We start from the raw sequence: 17,639 nt of genomic DNA, 5'->3' as shown, positions 1-17,639 counted from the left end.
AGGAAGTGAAAAGAATCAACCTATTAGGGGAGCATCCCGGTGCATTTCACAATCTGATGACCTCCCTCAAGACTGCACAACATGCATATAAAATAGCTTAGCTTAACCTCAAAGTTTCAAATAGATTTTTTGACAAACATTTTCCATGCATTTCCAAATCAACTTTAAAATAAAATAAACACAATAGTAACAAAACTAAGACAATGACAAAATGAAAGAAAATCATATTCAAAGTCCAAATTTAAATATAGCATTCTGTCAGACCATTATTCAGCTAAGAAAATCGTATGCAACAACTGTATTAACTGTATTGGTTTTAGTTGGTCCAACACCAGCCCCTGCATGAGTATTTTTTGAACTCTATTGAGATGACAAATTTTGGCTCACTTACTGGACAGGGGAAACACAACAAATTTATATAGGCAGACCATTTTAATGAAGTGGCAGCATACGTATTATGTACATGACATATATATAGGCAGCCTTGGCCTTAAAAAATGAGAATATAGCACAAAGGGACACCTATTTAATAAATATATATATATATATATAAAATACATTCCTGGAACTCTAAACAAGTTCCAAAACTCAAAAGGTCAGGCTTATTGGTCACTCATATAGAGCTACTGGCAGACCAGTGTAACCAAATGCTCATACAGCAGAAATATCAAAAGTTCCATTGCTACTAAATCATGTATAGCACTTTGAATAAAATGAGTACATATCTCTCTTGCTTTGTCTATATTCCTCTTGGATGTTTACTTCTAACCGTGGAGTGTTTATTTTCATATATATATAAAAGAGAAACGAAAATAAAGCCTTTCACCTAGGAGAAAGTATATCTATATAAACAAGGTTCATTTGAAACTGTCCCCATATTTGCTTCTTCAGTTTGAAACAATGGAGATCCTCTGGTCCTGAAGCATATTCAAGTTTGGAGCCAACAACCAGGTGGACCGGTCCAAATATAGAAGCTGCTTCATGAGAAGTGCAAATTCACGAGGAAGTCTCAATCCATAAGATTTACTAACACAAACCAGTGGAGCAGTAGAAAACATTTGAAACAGTAATAAATGAGAATATCAGTAGTTGTGCATCTCTGCATCATGTTCTGGTTCTGTCCTAGACTATAGAGTTGTAGATTAAAATTCAACTTTGAATACGATTTGCTTGGACTTCTAGTATCAATGTGAAATTGGAATTTCCAAACTTACACATGGGAATTTCAATAATAATTCAAAGTCTCAGTCATAGATAAAAAATAAAAATAAAAAGCATACATACAGCAACAAATATATTTCTCAATAGTAACAAATTCCAATTTCAGAAATTATTATTAAGCTAAGAAGCATAGTAATGTTTCAATGAAAGAAACTAAGAAAGTCATAATCTTTAGTTCCTATAAATGAAAGAAAATGATGATCTTTGGTAAAAAAAAAAATCACGGGAAGAAAAATAAAATTCATAAATCTAATATCAAAATGTTTAAATGGCAAAGCCAAGAGACCCATACATACAGCAACCTACAAGCATGTCACTTTTCAGGTAATCGCAGTACATTCTGCCATACCCAAAAAAACCCAACCCAAGCAAAATCACCAGAATTTACACGCATCAAGAAAACCCAATATCAAACTAATCAAAACTAAAACAAAATGGTAACCATGGGTTTCGATCATCGAAGCAACAGTGATGGAAAAGAGAGAGGCTTGGCCTTGTGTGGACTGGTATCGGGCTGCTGTGACAATGGATGGAAGGAGAGGCAGAGAATGGGCTGAAGGAGACGCAGCTGCGCAGGGGAGAGAGAGAAAAATTTGAGTTTGTGAAAAGTTAGGGCTGAAACTGAAACAGTGGGCGGGTGAAATTTTTTAAGGGCAAAATAGTTTTTTTGTTATTGGGTGAGGTGTCAAAGGCTTAAGCCATTAGATTAAATCTATGGCTGAGAATTGAGGTATTGCACCCCGTGCAATACCCTAGCTATTGCACTGGATGTGAATCCCTTTGGTTCTTTGCAACCACCATTCTTCATCAGAGAAACTTGGGAATGCTATCATATATGTATGGCATACGAAACAGGGTTGGAGTGGTGTCTATGTATTGTCATGCGAGAACTTGCATAGCTGATTTCGCATGTGTTAAGGAAGGTAAAAAATATTTATTCTATCGCTAAAAATTTTATAATATTAATTTAATAACAAATTATTAAATAATGTAACTTCGGTTAAAAGTACACTACCTATAACACACACATACCGGCCACCACGAAAACACACGTGTTCTGCATTTATTGTGGTGTCTGTGTCTCATTTGCTGCATATATGTTAAGAATGGTCGGTTGATATATATATATATATAAAAGCTCCTGTGTATTCTTGTCCTTATCTCTTTGTTTTTTTCCATTAGTAGGGTTGGTGGAGCAGAAGAGAGATTGCATAGGATTCTTTGGTTACCTTTTATTTATTTATTTATTATTTTTTTAATAAGAATCATATAACCAAAAAGATTCAATAAGCAAAACATGAGAGAAAATGGGCAAATGCCCTTTTCTCTCAAACTAAGCAATGTTTTGTCTTTTTTTTTTTTTTTTTTTTTTTTTTTTTTTTTTTTTTTCAAATTAATTAGAGAAATATATATCTTTTGTAACTCGATTTGAGATAAATTGAGTTTAAAAAAAAAAAAATTTGAAGCCCTATAGACCTATAGTGACGTTTTAAGGTCTTATAGTGGCGTTTTGTAACTCGACCTTCATGAAATTAAGTTATAGGCATTTTTTTTTACCTATAACTCGATGTTGAGTTACAAAACGCCACTATAGGTCCTTAAAAATGTCGCTATAGAGCTTAACTCGATTTATCATAAATCGAGTTTCAAAAGAGAGACATTTTCCTAATTAGTTTGAGAAAGGGGGTAAAAAGCTACTATTTTTTCCCAAAAAGCATGGTTTTCAGACCCGGACCATTCATTGAACCGTAAAAGGGAGAGGTTCAAGGGTTTCAAGGTCGAATCGAGGTCAGACCGGAGTCGAACCGTGATGACGTCATAATTAATTTAATAATTATTTTAAATATATATAAAAACATTAAATTAATAAAAAAAAATTAACTAAATTAGTCTAATTTACTTTCAAGACAACCAACAGACATACACAAATGCAGTCACGCTGAGAAAAAGGCAAAACTTTGTAAATTATTAGTTTGAAGTATCTATATATAATATATTCACCTGCATAGCCCTAGCTAGATCTCAAGAGAGTGGACTTGCAATAAAATCTTCATCTAACTATCTAAGTACTTTCATGCACATGCATTACAGGTATATCCAAATTCCAGCTCAGACATGCACAAGCTACAAAGTACTATTCCTGCTTCTATTACAAAAGCACAAAAAGACATTACTCTTACTAATTAACTATACTAACACAAAGGTAAAACATATATAACTAATAATTAAGCAACCAACCATAGATAGAGTACTGCCGTACTGGTACTAGTACTGCTTCTATTACCAAAATTCACACCCCAATGTAGTCCAAACTAGCCAATGTAGTCCATAAAACTTAAAAGTACAAAGTAAAAATACATAAACACGCCTCCAAGTTATAGTACATAACTACACATTGTTTCTTACAAAAATACATAAAACTTAGTTCTAAAAAACAATAAACTAACTTCAAACTCCAAGTCACACACTGTGTCTTACAAAAAGACATAGAAATTATCTCTAAAATACAAAATAGAACTTTAACGTTGAAACAGAATTATTATGATCATAAATCATCAATGTCATGAAAGTTATCATGCTCGTCATCATTCCCTGGAAATCCAGGAGGAGGGCCAATAGGTTGTCCAAATGTTCCCAAATCAATTCCTTCAACCTCACTGCTATCATCTATAGATTCTACACACAAGTTTGAACAAAATAAAAAGAAAAATTATTATAATGTTTATGTAAGTTTGAAAAAAATAAAAGAAAAATTACTATAGGTTATCAAATTGTTTACATATAAACTAACCTTCAATATTAGAAGAAGCCTCTACATTTGCTGGATATGCACCCTCTTCATAAATTGCATTCTCCAACTCTTCATAATTAAGATACGGGTCTTCCTCTTCCACAAATACCCAAAAATCAGTTTTGTCGATACTTGCATAATCAATGGGATCAAAATTAAGCTTTTTGTTGTAAAGCCTGCATAAAATGTCATGCTCATCATTGGAATTTGAACATAATTAATAACTAACAATTACATTATATAAATGACTTCTTAAAAATTAATATAATGACAAAATATAGCATTTAATTACCTATGTCTCAATCGCAAGTTATGATTAACAAATACAAGATCATTGAGCCTTTGATGCTCCAACCTATTCCTCCTCTTTGAATGTATTTGATCAAATAAACTCCAACAACGCTCACATCCAGAAGAGGCGGAAGTTTGGCTAAGGATTCTAATTGCCAATTTTTGCAAGTTTGGAGCATCAGCACCCCACAACTTCCACCATTCATCTGATTTTCATAACACAACATAATCTAATATTAATCAACATAAACAAACAAACTTTCAATTAAATAATCACTTTAGTTATTCTAATTATAGTGACAAAACTAACTTTTAACGTGAACAAAGAAACTAAGATTTGTTTATAGTACTAAAGTAAACTAATTACTTCTCACCTGGATGAGTGGTCTTGCTTGTTGACAATGCAAGATCTCTATCAAAGCTCCCAATACGGTCCCGAAAATATTGGGTTTCCCTAATTACCTTTTCTTGATCACCATCATATTTTGTCCCAATGTAGTCCAAAATAGCCATATTTACTGCTGGTTTCCGACAAAAATTCTCCTCATCATATTGAAAAGCGGGATTTAACCAATATGCAGCAGCATGAAGATCTTTACGCAAATGCTTGTCCCAACGGTTTTTTATAATTGAGGTGTATGGCTTGTACAAGTGCTTCTTCATTCGGAAGATCTTCTTGATTCCCAACCATGCTCTATGCATGCCCTCATACACATATCCTATTGCAGGCCTTTGATCAGAATCAACAATCCGTAACAAACGAATGAGTGGTGATGAAATCTTGACAAGAACATTAATATCATCCCAAAAAGAATTATCCAATATGTAGAAACTACTTCTTTTGTCTTTGACTCTCTTGCCAATCTATTGTCCACAAAGAACTTGCTAGTCACTAAGGCTTGCAAGTCATGCTTATGCACATGAAGGCTTCCAAATGAAAGGAAGGTAGTAGCAAATCTTGTTGCTCCTGCACGTACAATATCTGTCCAACCAGGTCTCTTCCTCAACCAAGCAATCAAAGCTACATGATTATAAACAAAAACTGTAACTTTGGTTGCACGATTTTTTAGTCTCTCCACATGAGACATCTCCCCCATATCCTGCAACACAAGATTCAGACAATGTGCTGCACAAGGAGACCAACTAATAGTTTTATACTTTTCACACAACAATTTACCAGCAGATACATAGTTGGAAGCATTATCAGTAACCAAGTGAACTATGTTTTTTGGACCAACCCATGTAACTACTTCATCAAACAATTTAAACAAGTTTCTGGTATTCTTCACAATATCTGAGGCATCAACTGATTTTACAAATACCATTCCCCTAGGACAATAAACAAGGAAATTAATCAATGACCTATGTCTAGTATCTGTCCAACCATCAGCCATAAGTGTACATCCAACTTCTGCCCAATGCCTACGTTGTGACTCAACCAACAACTGAACTTCTTTCTTATTATCCCTCAACAAAGGGACCCGTACAGCATGATAAGATGGACCTTTGTAACCAGGACCAGCAGCAGCTATGGCATCAATCATCATTTGGTAATACACTGAATTCACTACATTAAAGGGAATGCAATTGTCATACATAAACCTTGCAATAGCCATATCAGCTTGCCTCACCCTTTCTTTGCTTTGGAATACACTTTTAAGACCAGGCTGAGCTCCTGGAGCAGTTCTTGGAGCAAAGTAATTATCCACTAACTTTGTACCCTTTCTTTTACCTAAAACAGGTTTTTTAGGCAACCCACTACTAAATACTTCTTGAACATCATCATCTTCTTGCAAATCACTATTTGTAGAAGGCACACTAAACATTTCTTCTTGACGTTGTTTCTCAGCTTTTTTCTTCAACTCAAACTCCTTCACATATTCCAACATTTGGTATCTCACATCATGAGAAACCTTTTTACACGATCCAATATCACCTTTTATCCCCGCAAGGTGTTTTTTCATCCTATTAATACCCCCACCTTTATATGTTTGCCTACAATACACACATGTAAAAGTATTCCGTCCTTTCTCATCCGACCCAAGGCTAAAATGTTCCCAAGCCGGATCAACCTTTTCCCTTACTCTAGAGCAAGATTCCACTACATTGGAATCAACTTCATGTGATGGAGTAGACCCGGTCTCTGTTTCCATTTTAATCTAAAAGACTAAACAACAGTCAAACACGCATAGACCCATCAATTTTTGAAATATAGACATTCAAAGAACCACAACTTCATACACATTAAAACACTACCAACCGTAAAAAAGAGTAAAGACACTACAAATTAAAACATAACAACAGACTCTATCCACATAAATACACCAACTATATTCAGAAAGTTCCCATAATGCTGTCAAAGTTTCCACAGATAAATCTCAGTAAGCTTAAATAAAATAAATCAGCGGTATGTTACATAGACAACAAAGCTACGACTCCCAAACTGAAAACAACTCACAGTAGGATACATGACAGAAAATAAAATTTTATTGTAATTATTGATTGCTCTAAAATTAATAAATTCCCATTTTCAACAATGTCCCATTTTATTGTTAAGAAGCATATTTGGTCTTTGCCCAAGCTTGCAGGCAAAGTCCCAAGACTTCTGACTTTTTTTTTTTTTTTTTTGGGTGAGGGTAAGCCCCATGTAACCACAAAGGAATTCACATCAGCAATCACATACATAAAATAAATAATTGTAAACTGATTTAATGTAATGAAAAGTAAAATTGTAATTCACATCAGCAATCACATAAATAATGAGAAGTAAAATTGTAAACTGATATAATATCAGATCCTGCTTTTCTGAAAATAAATTAAAATATAAGAAGTTCAGAGAGACTCAATGGAAACTGATATAATATCATAGGCAGCAGATCCACGCTGAAAAAACTAAAACAGTTCTAAAGAAACAATAAATACGCAATTCAAATGACCGCAGGTGTTTCATATGATTCAGCCTATTTTCACAATAATAACATATGGAAATCCCCATCATGCATGAAACCACAAAAAAGAAAAAAAGAAAAAAGACCAATGTTAAGAATTTATAAGACTTACAGTTACAGAGAAAGAAAAGAGAGCAACTCTTTGAGAGTGGCAGAGACGAGAGAGCGATTGAGAGAGTGGGCTGGGCTGATCTGAGCGCGACGGCGACGTCAACGACGGAGAGAGGCAGAGACGAGAGAGTGATTGAGAGTGGGCTGAGCTGAGCGGATGGCGATGTCGACGACGGAGAGAGGCAGAGACGAGAGAGCGATTGAGAGTGGGCTGGCTCAGGCGCGACGGTGATGTCGACGATCGAGGGAGGCAGAGACGAGAGAGTGATGGAGAGAGTGAGGAAGAGGCAGAAGCGAAATAGCGAATGAGAAAAGGGAATGAGGGTTTTCAATCAGGATTGAGAAAGCCCAAAACGACGCCGTATTAAGGAAAAAAAAAAAAAAAAAAAAGAAGGGACGAAACGGCGCCGTTTTGAGACAAAACAAGGCAGCCCGTTTGAACCGTCCGAACCGTTCACGGTTCACAGAACCGGACGGTCGGACCGCGGTCCGTACGGTTCCATGCTTTTTTCGCATGGAACGGTTCTTCACCTTAAATGGACCGTAGATGTGAACGGTTCGAGGGTTTTACGGTCCAACCGTACGGTCCGGTCCGGGTCTAAGTTCCATGCCAAAAAGGGCCAAAACATGCATATGTATATGTCCTTGTGTCTATATTTATAAATAGATTACATACTTCTTTGGATTTGCATAGCATTTGCCAGTAATTCTCCCTCAATATTGAGTTTTCAAAATACTTGGTATACAAGGGTTGCCAACATTCAACTTCCAAAAGCAAATATTTGCAGCGTAACATCTAATTGATTTGGTTTCTATAGAATCTGGAGAGGAAGAAACTCAATCTTTGTTACTGTTGAACTTTCACTTCCTAGTTCCTAGTTATTCATAATTTCATATAGCTCCCTGGTGGGCTTCAAATATTAAAGATTGACTCATAAAAAAAAAGATTGATATTGTTAAGGGCTCTATAAATTTGTCAGAAAAAGTAAAAAAAATATGAAAATTGTACCTACAAAACTAAAAAAGTGACCTAAATTAAAAATAAAACTAAAAAAGTGACCTAAATTGAAAACAAAGACAAAAATTGTCTCAGAAAAAAGTGTGTTTTACGGGCACCGTACGGTGCCCATTAACACAAACCAAAAACAAAATATGTAAGATTTTAATGGGTAAAGACTCTAGAGAGAGAAAGAGCTGTGGAATGCAGTGGAAAAAGAGAGAAAAATAAGAAAGAAGATATGTGGCCAGGGGAGCGTAGTTGCTGTTTCAAAGAGGGGGTAAAAACGTAAATGTACCGGCTGAAGCAGCATTCCACAAAATCAATCAAGTATTTTTTTTCCCAAATTGGGGAGAAGACCTTTTGGCTCGCTGAGAGAAAATATCTGCTCCCACCAACTTTTCACCTACAAATCTACAATCATTCTAACCAAATACTCAAAAAAATTCATTTTCTCTTTCTTTCAAATCACCCCGTCTTAATACTGCAACATAAGCTTTTGAAAGTCAACATATTCATCACAATCACTGCTCTAATGAAAGAAGTGCTACATGTAAAGCATTTGAAAAGTTCATATTTTTATCAAATTATTATTCTAATGTCAAAGTGCTATGTTTACAATATTTTTTATAACAAATTAATTGTGGTAAATAGTTATTATTATTAATTTAAATTTATTATTAAAATTATATTTTTATTTACCAATAATAGTTAGTAACAACCTACTATTTAAAATTTATTGTGAAAAACGTAGCATTTATCTATTCTAATAAGTATTATTAATTTTGTTTGTACTTTGTAGAGAGAGTTACAAGTAGGATTTAAGTAAATGTTGTTCATTTGAGAGGGTGGAGGAGGAACCTTTTCTGTTTTTTTTTTTTACAAGATATAAATTCTACTCTAACCTAATCTAATTATATATGTGTGTGAAACTTCTTCTTGAAAACTTGAATCGGTCCTTGTTCTCCATACTTTACAAGTACTTATATTTGTGAAGTGACCGTTGCATCAAGGGTGTGAGGTGGTTTATGTTTGTTGAAACATCTCTCGACTAGATACACCTGAATCCGAAGACAACAAAACAAGTTCCTGGAACCAGGTACATTGACAGCTACCATGAAGCGTTTTCTTAATCACCTTTGGAATTTACAACAATACCCCTTGTCCCCCCACTCTCTCCTTCTCTCTATATGTACATACTTCCAACACTGGCTTAGCAATCCAGTTCCACTCACTTCTCTCTGATTCTCTCTCCGTTTTTCAAAAAGAGAGAGAATAATGGGGTGGGCCATAGCTCTACACGGCGGCGCCGGGGATATCCCACTTTCACTAGCGGCAGAGCGACGCCAGCCACGTGAAGCAGCGTTGCGCCACTGCCTAAAGGTCGGTGTGAATGCTCTCAAAGCCCAAAAGTCTCCCCTCGACGTTGTCGAACTTGTGGTACGTAAACCACTGACCCAACCCAACATGCCCAAATGTCTCTAGTCCTCGGTATATTATCAAATATCATATAATTATAATATATATGATGATATTTTGTACGTAGAGAAATTGTCGAACCAAGTAATTTTTTTGTGTCGTGTGATTGCCTTTTATGTGTGTGTTATTTTCTCTACGTGAATTCGTGTATATTCTTAACAGCTCTTAGTGAAAGTGTTGTTCAATAAAAAAAAATTGAACTAATATTTAATTAATGTTATGCATATTCTTATTCCTTTTGTTGGAAATTGACTCATAGATGTTTCTTGGTCCTAATTGGCTAGCCACAAAGGTAAAAAAATTTATTTTACATTAGTCCTAACTCCTAATGGTTCAAAATAAGCAAGTTCTCAGCACATTACTTTTAGTATTAGATACAGTTAAAATAGTAAATCTCTGGCTAAATATGGTCCTTGGTATTATGTTTCTCATTGAAGGATTTTAAACTTTGTTCCTGATTTAATTCACATTCTGATGCTACCATTGATGATTTGCCATGTATAGGTTCGTGAACTAGAAAACAATCCACATTATAATGCGGGTAGGGGATCTGTCTTAACTAGAGAAGGCACAATTGAAATGGAAGCTTCTATTATGGATGGCAACACTAAAAGATGTGGAGCAGTTTCTGGGCTTACTACCGTAGTTAATCCCATATCCTTGGCACGACTTGTCATGGAGAAAACTCCTCATATATATCTTGCTTTTGATGGAGCAGAAAGATTTGCAAGGGAACAAGTGAGTGAAAATCTTACTGTGTACTTTTGCTAGTCTTGAACTTATTTCTGTTGCATCCTTAATTTTCTGTTTCCAATTGAAGTCAATCACATGATTTTCTTTATTCAGAAAAAAGTAATAATTTTTTGATGGCAAAAGGATAGCAGTTTCAAAAATTTAGAATCTTCTGTTGTAATGATGACAAGGTTTGCTGCCTAGAGGTCAGCATCTCTATTCTGTTCTTGGTCACAATATTAGAATTGCTACACTAGCATGCTACTGAATCAATACTTAATTTTAATGTTCCCTTTTCGGTTTCTCCTTTTTCTTTGTCAGAACAATTGGGTGAGATAGGCATTAAACTGAGTCTCTTGTTTCCCGTCATTCTGAAAACCCAATTTTGTAGCTGTGCAGTCATTATATTGGACATCCATCAATCTTTTCAGAACTTGAATTTAAGGAATGGGTAAAAAAAAGGTTAACAGAATCCAACTTTTTTGTGAACTCAACAGATAGGTTCAATTTAGTTTGTCACTTCACAAATTTAATGGGTGCTTAAGTAAGATGAGTAATTTTGAATTTTGGCTAACTCTGATATTAAATTGAACTATTTTTGGAAAAAACCCTCTGTTGCATTCCCTACCCCTTGTCTCTTGTGCTACTGTCTGTGTTAGTCATTTTTAGGCTTGAGATGTATCCCAAATGATTTATTGAGCTGTTTGGAAAATTCTTTGGATCTTTTGTGATATTTGTTTATAGTGGTCATGTCCTAAACTATTGTGGGCGCAATATTTTCCTCAAATTGAGAAGTTGTAATCAACTGCAGACTTTTAAAAATCTATGCCTCTTATGTCATGTGACTACTATTTAAGCATGTTGAGCTGAGGAAAAAGAAATCAACATTGAGATTAGTGTCTAGCACATATTTTCAGCAACCATGTTGATGCCTCAGAACATGGTTAATTAATTATTTCCTGAATGTAGCCTTATATATCTCATTAAGTTCATTCTGTGAAATAATTGCTACCAAAGGCCAACCTTCAAAACATGGTTATATAGATAACACATTTCGAATTTAAGTAAAATAAACCTGGTATTGCTTTTGATTTTTTGTCTAGATTGGAACAGAGCAAGTGATATATAGGAATTATGTTTGGTTCATTGATGCTTTCACTTTGATCACCCCCTAGTTGTAATAATAATGATGATGATGAAGTGTTGTTGTTACTTATCCATGCATACATGTATGTATTCTAGTTATAATCATTATTATTTTAATTGCATTTACCTAGATGTGTGATTTGTCTTCATCAAATTTCTTGTGACTGTTCTTAAATTGTCCAGGATATTGAAACTGTAGGTTCAAGCCATTATAACTGCAGAAACTGTATTGTTGTTGTTATAATCATTGTTATTTGAATTGCGTTTACCTATATGTGTAGGTTATCTTCATCAAATTTTCTTTTAACTGTGACTTCTTAAATTGTCCAGGGTATTGAAACTGTAGATTCAAGCCATTTTATAACTCAAGAAAATATTGAGAGGCTAAAGCAGGCAAAGGAAGCGAATAGAGTTCAGGTACTTTCTTCTCTCTCTTTTTTTTGGGAGAGTAGATAACTATGCTGAATTTGCTCTTTGAGTTGATATTGGCTTGTGAAATTGTGTTTCCTCTTTTACTTGCATGGTGCATATCTCTACCATTTTGGTTTCCCAACTGCTAGCAATTTCTTTCTCTTGGCTACAACCTAAAGCTCTTTAGAAATTTTCAGTACATTGAGCAAGCTAACAAATCATTTGACATGAGTCATTGCTCAAGTTTCTAATGTCTGCGTGTCTAAAACCTGTTTTCCAACCATTAGTGTGCTGTGATAGTTTTTTTTTTTTTTTTTGGAACTTTAAGCTGGTAACTTCTTCTGTAAATCGGCAGATTGATTATACACAACCGATTCAAAAAGATGAGAAGAAAGAGACACCAACAGCTAATGGTGATAGCCAAATTGGGACGGTTGGATGTGTGGCTGTTGATAGTCATGGGAATCTAGCTTCTGCAACTTCTACTGGTGGATTAGTGAACAAGATGGTTGGTCGGATTGGGGACACGCCCATCATAGGGGCAGGGACATATGCCAACAATCTCTGTGCAGTTTCAGCTACAGGAAAAGGTGAAGCAATAATGCGGGGCACTGTTGCAAGAGATGTGGCTGCTCTTATGGAATTCAAAGGTCTTTCTCTCAAGGAGGCTGCAGCTTATGTTGTAGAGGAGTGTGTTCCAAGAGGCAATGTTGGCTTGGTTGCTGTCTCAGCCAAAGGAGAAGTCACGATGGCTTATAATACAACAGGCATGTTTCGAGCTTGTGCTACTGAAGATGGGTATTCAGAGATTGCAATATGGCCTTCTGTGCAAAACTGAGTGCTTTAGGTGAGTTTCAGTTACTTGAGTCCAGCAAGTTGCTTCAGATGACTCACTGTGAGTCACTCACTCTTAGTATTTGGCAAATGACTAGTATTTATATCTTGCTGTATTATCCAAAATAAAGGCAAATGATTGTTATTATGTGGTCGGACCAACAAGTAGGATTAACTTTTCAATAAATTAACATCACTGCACCACATTTACCACTTTACAATGCTTGTACCACTAGTGTATGTATGGATCTCGAATCGAACAATCAAGATTTTCTGTCTGAGTAACTATTTTCTAGAACACTCTCTCACTCTCACAATATCACTTTCAATTTTGAAATTTATTTCTCTTTCTCTACCCGTCATTTTTTCTTCTTCCTCCTCTTCTTTCACCGAAAAACTCCATAAACAGACCTCCAAACTTCACTTCGACGCAAACCCATATCAATCCGAGTCCATTTTCAACATCTGTAGACAAATCTGAGGCAAACCCAACCCTTGAACCAACTATCACAGACCTGATTAGGGTCCTTTACGTTAAGGTCCGAATTTTCACTTTCTTTCTCAAAGGCAATAGCGAGTACTCCACCCGAGCCTCCATAGCAGTGGTGACAATAGCGTCAGCTTGAGTTTTGGGTTGATTGGGATTTTTTTGAATAGGTTTTTTGTTAGGTTGATTTTGAGTTGGATTTGTGATGAATTTTCAGATTTGTTTGAGTTGGTTTGATTTGGGTTGATTTCTTCTTCTTCCTCCTACTTATTTTTGTGGATTGAATGGAGAGAGAGAGAGAGAGAGAGAGAGAGAGAGAGAGAGAGATTGACGAGAGTGAGAGAGGAGAGAAAAAAATAAATAAAAAATAAAGCTACAGTAACCGTGTAAATATACATTGTTATTGTAGCAATTTTTGTATTTATGCAATGTTATAGACCCGCTAATGCGGGTAGTTTTTGAGCAAAAATGTGTAAAATTGACAATTTTTTCTATATTACAATGACTGAGGTGAGTGCTCTAAGTATGTTAGTGAAATTTTTTTCAATCTCTAAGTCAAATCTTGCCTTTGGCATTGCTCTTATAAATGTCCATATCTTGGATAATTACTGTCATTAGACTTTCTACCCCTAGTTTCACCATCAAATTATATTGAGAATACCTTGTATATAGAATACATCTTCTTGGCCTATCATTTCCTTGTGTAATCATTTGTCTCCTTTGATGTGCAAGCCTTGGCATTTACTTTTTTTTTTTTTTTTTTGACAAAGGATAGGTTTTATACGTGCAAACACACACACACACACACACACACACACACATTTCCTGATAAGTGGTTTCGATATATTTTTTTTAAGTTTTTTGTTTTTTTTGTTTTTTTAATTTTTTTAATTTTATTTATTTATTTTTTTAAGTTTAAATTTTAAGGAAATAAAATTACATATTTTTTAGGGAAAATTATTTATTGTATAATACAATAAATAATAAAATTAAATAAATCATTAACAAATACTTTCTCGTAACATGGTGGTCAATAGAAGGTCTGTGGAATGATGGAAATGGAAATAGAAATGTCTAGCACATTATCAGCAACCATATTGATACCTTGGAAAATGGTAAAGTTATATTTGGAAAATTCATAGTTTGCATTATACTTGCAATGTAAATTTTACTTTGTTGTACAACTACAATGTAAAATTTATATTGCTAGTACAAATATAAAATTTACCCTTAATATTTCCCAAATGTAAATATTTATTTATTTATTTTGTTATTTTTTAATAGAAGAAAGAGATAAAAGTGAGAGTGAATTTTTTTAATAAAGAAGAGGGAGACAATAGAATGAAATAAAGTTTCTTAAGTATCACTTGTAGCTACAGTAAATTGCTAGAGATAACAATTTCCTGTAGCTAGTTGATAAAAAATTATAGATTTAGCATTTGGGATGTACTATGGATTTTGGTTGTTTGAGAACTAAAATAGCTTTTTTGCAAAAATAAAGTCTCCAATGTGAATACTCTTATATGTGTAACTCATAAATCAGTATTTTGGTCTGGTTATGAGATTCCATCGGCGAAATAAATGCTCACAAAGGACAAGCTTCAAAACATAACATGATATATATGAATTAATCATGTGTGGTTCATTGATGGATTTACCTCAATAAAATAAATGGTCATGCTAATGAGTGCTCATAGGATACTGGTTAACAATTTATTTTAAGAAATTTTGACACTTATGTTATGAGAAATAGGAAAAGCTGCTAAAATGTTAATTACTTTTTTTTTTTTCATTTTTTCATGAAAATTTTCTTTAAATAAATTGTTAATCATTACTCTAAGAGTATTCGTTAGCATTTTCCTAAAAACAAATACTTTCTCGTGGCACAGTGGGCAATGGAAGTTTCGTGGAATAATGGAATGATAAATATGCAAATGCGTAACGCATTATTAGCAAGTGGTTGGTGTAGCAACTAGCAACATTATTAAAATGAAAGCCTCTTGAAAACGTGGGGACAAGGCTTCATTATAGAAAAAAAATGTAGACAGACATCGCGGGCCATGCTTGTATATATTAATGGCATCAAGTTTTGCACAATGGTTGAACTCAATACATTCCCATTTTCCCAATTTATTTGAAGCTGGTTTCGCTCTGTCAATGGAATCCTATCCTTCCAAAATGAACCATGGTACAGAAAGTAATGAGAAAAGAGACGATGGGGCTGATCCAGAAACCCATAACAAATACAAAGAGATCATTGCAACCCTCCCAAGAAGTAATATACGTCATTGGAAAGTTGATCTCTACCAGTATGAAGGTTTTTGGTTCCCTTTACAACCTTTGGAAGGACTCTTGTTAGCCCAAGACTATTTCAAGCCTCAGCCCAACGATGTGATTCTGAGTAGCCTTCCAAAATCTGGCACAACTTGGCTTAAGGCTCTGACTTTTGCCATTTTGACACGATCCTCTTTTGGTGAGTCTACAAACCCTTTACTCTCTAGATCGCCACATGACTGCGTACCATTTTTAGAGCTGGAAATTGGGTCAAACCCCCAAAATTTCAATTCAAATGTTTCACTTGTGGCTACACACATTCCTTACACTTCCTTACCAAAATCTATTATAAGTTCTGGCTGTAAAATTATTTACATATTTAGGGATCCAAAGGATGTGATTGTGTCTTTATGGCATTTTTCTCAAAAATTGAGTCCTGAAGGTGTGCAAACCTCCACCACGGAAGATCTTGATTTGAAAGAGGCATTTGAGTTGTTTTGTGAAGGAGTATCTATTGCTGGATCATATTGGAATCATGTATTAGGGTACTGGAGGGCAAGTTTAGAATCACCTGAAAGGATATTGTTTATAAAGTATGAAAATCTAAAGAATGAGACCATATACTATGTAAAGAAAATGGCTGAGTTCATGGGTTACCCTTTCTCTTTAGAGGAAGAAGTTAATGGTGTGGTGCAAAATATTATAAACTTATGTAGTTTTGAGAATTTGTCTAGTTTGGAGGTCAATCAAAGTGGACCTAGGCAGTTTTTATCGGGCATGGTGGGTGAAAATAATGCTTTTTTTAGGAAAGGTAGAGTTGGAGACTGGAAGAATCATCTTACACCTGAAATGGCGACACGACTTTATCAAATAACTGAGCAAAAGCTAAGTAGTTCAGGCTTGACTTTGCATATCTCAGCTAATGCATGAGGGGGGACTCTATACTCTTTTCATGCCTGGCATATTTCAGTCTCAAAATTGTTGAGTATGGAAACTAAATAAAGTGCGACATTAGCCCAAGGTGGTACAATCGTTTGCGAGTTACGGAGGTCATTGGTTTGAATCTACCAGTGCTTGTTTCAGGATTTCAAACATCATGACTAATGGTTTTCAGTGCAAGAACCACCAGTAAGTTACTTGATAAGGTTTGGTTGCTCCCTGTTTTTTCGATGAATTGGCTGATTCCTGTTAGTTTGTTATGTGAAGTGTCCATGTATTTTCTAGTGTATCGTTGAAATTGTAAGCTTGTACATAAAGTGGAATCGCAGTCCTACTTTTCTCTCTCTTTCTTTTCCCGAGGTGTTTGCAACCCTACCTTTCCTTTTCACTTGCCATTTCAAAAGACCACGACCGCAGGATATAGTCAATAAAAAATACATTGCAAACTTGGGATCTTTTTGTGCCAATTTCAGCTAGCGACCCATGAAAAAACACATTTGGTTGTTTATAATTAAGCTAAAGTATTAAAGGGAAGCACGAAGTCGTTATTTCTCCAATTCCCTTTTATATTTTTACAGTATTTTTCTCAATTCTTTCCAATTAGACGTAGATATGTTAATAAGGTTATTGATGAAGAGTTTGAGAAATTGATTATACAAATGGGCGTGCGCATGTGCTACTTAAAAACTTAATGTCAGACTGTGACACTCACTCATAATAACACTCCTGTGACTTAAACTTATAACTTTGGCTTTGATATCATTTGTTAGACCTTGAGCTGTATCATTACACCTCAAAACCAATTGGTAATGAGGAAGACACACTCAAATCTTTTATAACATTTGATATTATGTCTGGGGACCCGTTGTTAGAGCATTTGTAGGGAGTCAAATTTTGGTCCACACATTAATTTTGTGTGTGTGTGTGTGTGTGTGTGTGTCTGTTTGTTTTTAACATGCATATCAAATTCTACTTACT

The 17,639-nt window shown here is 34.9% G+C and overlaps 4 protein-coding genes across 4 annotated transcripts; 2 read left to right on the top strand and 2 right to left on the bottom strand.

Annotated features, from left to right (window-relative positions):
* Positions 1-3,595: 3,595 nt before the first annotated feature.
* LOC115965890 lies at positions 3,596-4,984 on the bottom strand. Its single transcript, XM_031085183.1, has 4 exons — positions 4,678-4,984; positions 4,305-4,509; positions 4,013-4,188; positions 3,596-3,897 (listed from the first exon to the last, which is right to left on the bottom strand). Exons 1-4 carry the CDS (start codon positions 4,964-4,966, stop codon positions 3,767-3,769), a joined length of 801 nt encoding a protein of 266 aa, XP_030941043.1. The 5' UTR covers positions 4,967-4,984; the 3' UTR covers positions 3,596-3,766.
* A 38-nt stretch (positions 4,985-5,022) lies between these two features.
* Positions 5,023-6,456, bottom strand: LOC115964484. The gene has a single exon (XM_031083783.1). The coding sequence runs from the start codon at positions 6,454-6,456 to the stop codon at positions 5,023-5,025; it is 1,434 nt and encodes a 477-aa protein (XP_030939643.1).
* A 3,004-nt stretch (positions 6,457-9,460) lies between these two features.
* On the top strand, positions 9,461-13,256 carry LOC115965773 (isoaspartyl peptidase/L-asparaginase-like). Its single transcript, XM_031085073.1, has 4 exons — positions 9,461-9,799; positions 10,343-10,576; positions 12,047-12,133; positions 12,483-13,256. The coding sequence occupies exons 1-4, from the start codon at positions 9,638-9,640 to the stop codon at positions 12,963-12,965; spliced, it is 966 nt and encodes a 321-aa protein (XP_030940933.1). The 5' UTR covers positions 9,461-9,637; the 3' UTR covers positions 12,966-13,256.
* A 2,058-nt stretch (positions 13,257-15,314) lies between these two features.
* Positions 15,315-17,010, top strand: LOC115965735 (flavonol sulfotransferase-like). The gene has a single exon (XM_031085031.1). It carries the CDS (start codon positions 15,525-15,527, stop codon positions 16,650-16,652), a length of 1,128 nt encoding a protein of 375 aa, XP_030940891.1. The 5' UTR covers positions 15,315-15,524; the 3' UTR covers positions 16,653-17,010.
* Positions 17,011-17,639: the final 629 nt, after the last annotated feature.

The sequence above is a fragment of the Quercus lobata genome, chromosome 10 (assembly GCF_001633185.2).
Source record: "Quercus lobata isolate SW786 chromosome 10, ValleyOak3.0 Primary Assembly, whole genome shotgun sequence".
Classification (NCBI taxonomy): Eukaryota; Viridiplantae; Streptophyta; class Magnoliopsida; order Fagales; family Fagaceae; genus Quercus; species Quercus lobata.
The sequence above is the reverse complement of the archived record's forward strand: the minus strand, read 5'-3'. Positions and strand labels throughout refer to the sequence as shown.

Excerpts from the sequence above, each read along its gene's own strand:
- LOC115965890 (XM_031085183.1), bottom strand. The coding sequence starts at position 4,966 with ATGAAGAAGCACTTGTACAAGCCATACACCTCAATTATAAAAAACCGT. Across the intron at positions 4,189-4,304 it reads AACTTGCGATTGAGACATAG|GCTTTACAACAAAAAGCTTA; the intron begins GTAATTAAATGC and ends CATTTTATGCAG. Across the intron at positions 3,898-4,012 it reads GGCTTCTTCTAATATTGAAG|AATCTATAGATGATAGCAGT; the intron begins GTTAGTTTATAT and ends ACTTGTGTGTAG.
- LOC115964484 (XM_031083783.1), bottom strand. The coding sequence starts at position 6,456 with ATGGAAACAGAGACCGGGTCTACTCCATCACATGAAGTTGATTCCAAT.
- LOC115965773 (XM_031085073.1), top strand. The coding sequence starts at position 9,638 with ATGGGGTGGGCCATAGCTCTACACGGCGGCGCCGGGGATATCCCACTT. Across the intron at positions 9,800-10,342 it reads TCGACGTTGTCGAACTTGTG|GTTCGTGAACTAGAAAACAA; the intron begins GTACGTAAACCA and ends TGCCATGTATAG. Across the intron at positions 12,134-12,482 it reads AGGAAGCGAATAGAGTTCAG|ATTGATTATACACAACCGAT; the intron begins GTACTTTCTTCT and ends GTAAATCGGCAG.
- LOC115965735 (XM_031085031.1), top strand. The coding sequence starts at position 15,525 with ATGGCATCAAGTTTTGCACAATGGTTGAACTCAATACATTCCCATTTT.